This window comes from Nematolebias whitei, chromosome 8 (assembly GCF_014905685.2).
Source record: "Nematolebias whitei isolate Nwh7 chromosome 8, NemWhi1, whole genome shotgun sequence".
Classification (NCBI taxonomy): Eukaryota; Metazoa; Chordata; class Actinopteri; order Cyprinodontiformes; family Rivulidae; genus Nematolebias; species Nematolebias whitei.
Genome location: NC_056505.1, coordinates 1902788 through 1907483, shown reverse-complemented (window position 1 = coordinate 1907483; position 4696 = coordinate 1902788). Strand labels below are relative to the sequence as shown.

General features: G+C 44.8%; 1 protein-coding gene across 1 annotated transcript in view; it reads left to right on the top strand.

The window, feature by feature from the left end:
- The window catches only part of LOC119413734 (regulator of G-protein signaling 3), a 60599-nt gene that overhangs the window by 34961 nt on the left and 20942 nt on the right, over positions 1-4696 (top strand). Inside the window, exons 13-16 of the mRNA XM_037680790.1 lie at positions 1435-1516; positions 2249-2354; positions 2546-2642; positions 2732-2983. Of these exons, the coding sequence (XP_037536718.1) occupies positions 1435-1516; positions 2249-2354; positions 2546-2642; positions 2732-2983 (537 nt within the window). The remainder of the gene's footprint in view (positions 1-1434; positions 1517-2248; positions 2355-2545; positions 2643-2731; positions 2984-4696) is intronic.

The following is a 4696-nucleotide window of genomic DNA, read 5'->3' as shown; positions in this document are numbered from 1 at the left end:
CTGGTTAGGGGGTTAGGGTTAGTTTGGTGTGTACTGGTTAGGGTTAGTTAGGTGTGTACTGGTACTGGTTAGGGTCAGGTTTAGTCTACAGAAATGAATGATAAATTAACTTAAGTCAATGCATAGTTCCAAATAAGACAGATGAACGTGTGTGTGTGTGTGTGTGTGTGTGTGTGTGTGTGCATGCGTGTGTATGTGTCATTAATTCACACACATTTAAACTGGATGATTTCTTTGAACAGCAGGATCAGTTTCTTCTCTCAGCTTTTAAAGAAAATGAAACAAATTTATCAGGATGACCATATTAGGACTTCTGGTTGTGCTGTCGTACAATGAAGTCCAGATTTTTCAACTGATTGATCAGGAGACTGATTAGTTTGTCAGACCACTGATAAAAAGACTGACAGCTTTTATCGATCAATAATTATTTGATCAATCAAAAAAAAATCTTAGTTGACCAAACCGTTAATAGACTGACAGCTTTTAGTCATTCACGTCTGATCGATAATCAATAATGAAAATGTTTAGAATGAAGAATCCTCTTTGTATTTCTTTTTGTGCACATGTTCTAAAGGTCGGTTATTTTTTTTTAAGGTAAAATGTTAATGTTTGATTTTGTTAAATGAAAGTGATCAATTATTATTGACTATAGATTAAATATATTTAACCATCGTTGCCCTGACTGTAACAATCAACCTGATAACAAGTCGTACAGCTTGACCTGCAGCACCGAGTGAGTTCCTCTGCTGTGGAAGCACCAGAGACCAGAATCCTGTTTGTTTTCAGGTTGCATCTGAAGGTTCTGACTGGTTCTGACCCATTCTGCTCAGAACTGAAACCAGAACCAAGGTGGGGGCGGGGTCTTGAGCTGGACTCTGGATCAGTGTGTTTCCACTGTAAGACTCAGGATGTAGTCAGACCATTTCCTCTGTTTGGTCCAGATTCTGGTCCTGGTTCTGAATGTTCTCCTGTCTCACAGCTGGGAGTTCTGGTTCCTGTTTGAACAGAACCGTGAGGCCCAAACACCAAGTCTTAAATACCTTCACCCCGGGCTGCGTCACCTCAGGAGCTGCAGGAACTTTAATATCAGCCTGTCAGTCTGAACTCGGGGACCTTTAACTTCCTTTGTGAGGAGGACAGAGTCAGGAGGCGTCCACCTTTCTGTCCCTGTTTGCAGAGTCATGGAAACGGCTCCGAGACCAGGACCAAGATGGGCCTCTGGGCTGGACCTGACACAAACAGACCAGACTTTGTCAACAGAACTGAAGGAAGCGGTTCTGGATCAGCGCCTCCTTACTCAGGAGCTGTCACATGAAATGAGAGTTTTAAAAGGAGAAAGTTGTTGTGACCTGCTGAAGGTCTGCTGAAGGTCTGCTGGTGGACTTCAGGTGGACTTGGTGTGTTTCAGCTGATATTCTGAACTCTGTCCTGCAGGTCTCCATCAGTCGTGGAAAAGATGGTTTTGGATTCACGATCTGCTCCGACGGTCCAGTCAGAGTCCAAGCTGTGGATCCTGGTGAGCCTCACAAACATCCCCACAGGGGGACAATGGTGGTCCTGGGACAATCAAAGTCCACTGTCTTTCAGCTCTGGACTTTGATTCATCAGGACTGTAAAAACAAAATGGTGATAACAGAATTGAAACTGACTGAAGGTAAACACTAGCTAAAACTAGCAAAATATCATCCAAAAAGGCAGAATACGGGCTAAAAGAGAGGAGAAAAACATTAGCTAAAGCTATAAGAGTAGCTAAATATTCACTAACAGAAGCTTAATATGGTACTAGCTAAAGCCGAGTAGCTTAATATTCACTAACAAAAGTTAAATACTAGCTAATAGCTAAAAGCAGCTAAATATTCACTAACAGAAGCTAAGTACTAGCTAAAACTAATAGTAGCTAAATATTCACTAACAGAAGCTAAATTCTAGCTAAAGCTAGGAGTAGCGAAATATTCACTGACAAGTTGAATACTAGCTAAGAGCTAAAAGAAGATACACTAGCTAAAGCTAAAAGTAGCTAAATATTTACTAGCTGAAGGTAACTTCTAGCTAAGAGCTAAAGGAAGATAAACACAAGCTAAAGCTCAAGCCAGCAGAGGGCTACACATCAATGTCTGATTAACACTGTCAATGGTCCAACGTAATCCTGCTGGACCAGGTAATGACCTTGCCTTGACGTAGTCTCCTGATTGGCTGGCTGTCATGTGACTCCTCTGCCTGATTTCATCGGACCCGTTTGTGTTTGCAGGCGGTCCGGCTCATCAGTCCGGACTCCGTCAAGGAGACTCGGTCCTGCAGCTCAATGGGTTCCCTGTAGAAACCTGGAAATGTGTGGACCTGGCCCAAGCCATCAGGTAACTACTTCCTGTCTGAGTCCACACCTGGTCAGGTAAGTCCACACAGCTGCACCTGCCTGTCACTGAGACCTCTACAGAACTCACGGACGGTGTTTTGGTTCCTTTTAAAAGTCGTTTCCAGAATAGTTTCCACTTGAGATTTACTCAGAGACATCTGTCCATTTGTCCTGAAACTCGTCTCTCCTCAGGAGCTGTCCCTCACACATCGCCATGGTGGTGTGGAGAGGTTTACCTGAAGTCAGCTCTGGGTGTGAAACTTTGCTCCGCCCACCAGCTCACAGCACCGTGAGTCACACCTGAGTGTTAACTCCTCGCTCGTGATGACATCACTCTGATGTAGCAATCTTCATGCTAATGACCTTTTTGTTTCCAAGGTAACTGGCAACAAATTGCTGTCCCACCCCTCCCACAGCAAACATGGCCACCGGCGGGGTCAGAACTTTGGAGTCCGGTCCAGTCTGGGGGCTCTGGGTTCTCTGTGGAGGGACAGGAAGGAGGAGGAGGAGGGTGAAGAGGAAGATCAGGAAGTGTTCTCATCAAACACTGCCACGCTTAAAGGCACTCGTGTGACATCATCAAACGGAGACAATTACATCATCCTGTCACCTGTCAGTCCAGGAGGACAGGTGAGTCAGAGATGTCCTATCAGAACCAGCAGATGTGGTACCAGAAACCCAGGAGCTGCTGAGCAGTGCTGGAGTTTCAAACTCTCCAATTAAACAAAAACCAAGCTGAGCGTCCTCTCCGCTGTTTTCTGGGTTTGTGTTGATCTGTTGCTGCTACTTTTACAGCGTTTCTTTGTCGTGTAACGTTGTGCAGCACGCACAGACTCACACAACAGAAGTGAAGACCTATCACCCGCCTGGCATGCACTAGTTTTAAACAAAGCTTTTGTTCTTCTGCTAGTTCTTGGAGTCTTTGTTGTAAACCCACGATTGGACCCTCTGTTCTTACTACTGTAAATAGTAGTATTGTGACAAGTGTGGTTCCCGATGTTTTCAAACATGCAGTAGTTCATCCGTTAATTAAGAAACCTGGACTTGACCCTTCGACTTGCTCAAATTTCAGACCAATCTCAAAACTTCCCTTCCTGTCCAAAATCCTGGAGAAAATAGTTTTCATTCAATTAAACAAGTTTTTGAATGAGAACAGAATCTTCATAATTTTTCAATCTGGTTTTAAGCGACTCCACAGCACTGAAACAGCTTTAGTGAGGGTTTGTAATGACATTATGATCTCAAACGATTCTGGTCAATTTGTGGTACTTGTGCTCCTGGACCTTACTGCTGCTTTTGATCCTGTTGACCACAGTATCCTTATATCACGGCTGGAACAGTGGGTTGGGATCACAGGTGCTGCATTAGAATGGTTCTGCTCATACCTGAGTGGCAGGAGCTTCTGTGTCAAGGTTGGTAATAATGTATCCGCCTCATTACCTCTTTCATGTGGGGTCCCACAGGGTTCGATTCTTGGACCCCTTCTGTTCTCACCTTATTTGCTCCCACTGGGGTCCATCCTGAGGAAACATGGTCTTTCATTCCATTGCTATGCTGATGACTGTCAGATCTACCTGCCTGTGAAACCAGCAAATGTTTGCTCCATTCACCCTCTGTTAAAATGTCTGGATGACATTAAGGCCTGGATGACTTCAAATTTCTTAAGTTTTAACGATGAGAAGACTGAAGTCATTGTTTTTAGCCCTAGCTCAACTGCCACTACTGATCCTGTCAACCTGGACTCTCTTCATGCATATCTGAAGCAGTCTGGTAAAAATCTCGGGAGGGTTTTAGACTCTGACTTCAAGTTTGACAAACAAATCAACTCTGTTCTGCAAAAAAGCTTCTTCCAACTCAGACAGGTAGCTAAACTCAAGACAGTGTTGTCCAGACCCGACCTTGAGAAACTAGTCCACGCCTTCGTCACGACCCGATTGGACTATTGCAACGCACTGCATGCTGGGATCAGCCAGGCCTCCATCTCACATCTTCAGCTCGTCCAGAATGCTGCTGCTCAGCTTTTAACCAGAACTCGTAGGTCTGAACATATTACACCAGTTCTGTCCTCCCTTCACTGGCTCCCTGTTCGTACGAGGATAGTTTTTAAAATTCTTGTGTTGACCTTCAAATGCCTAAATGGCCTTGCACCCCTTCACCTCTCTGAGCTTCTGGAACCTTACGTTTCCTCTCGGGCCCTGAGATCATCTGATCAGCTGCTTTTGGTTGTTCCAAAAACAAGAAGCTCAGAGGAGATTGGGCTTTTTCAGTCATGGGCCCCAAACTCTGGAACAACCTGCCCCCCCAACATCAGGCAGGCCACCTCCCTTCAACCTGCCCCCCCAA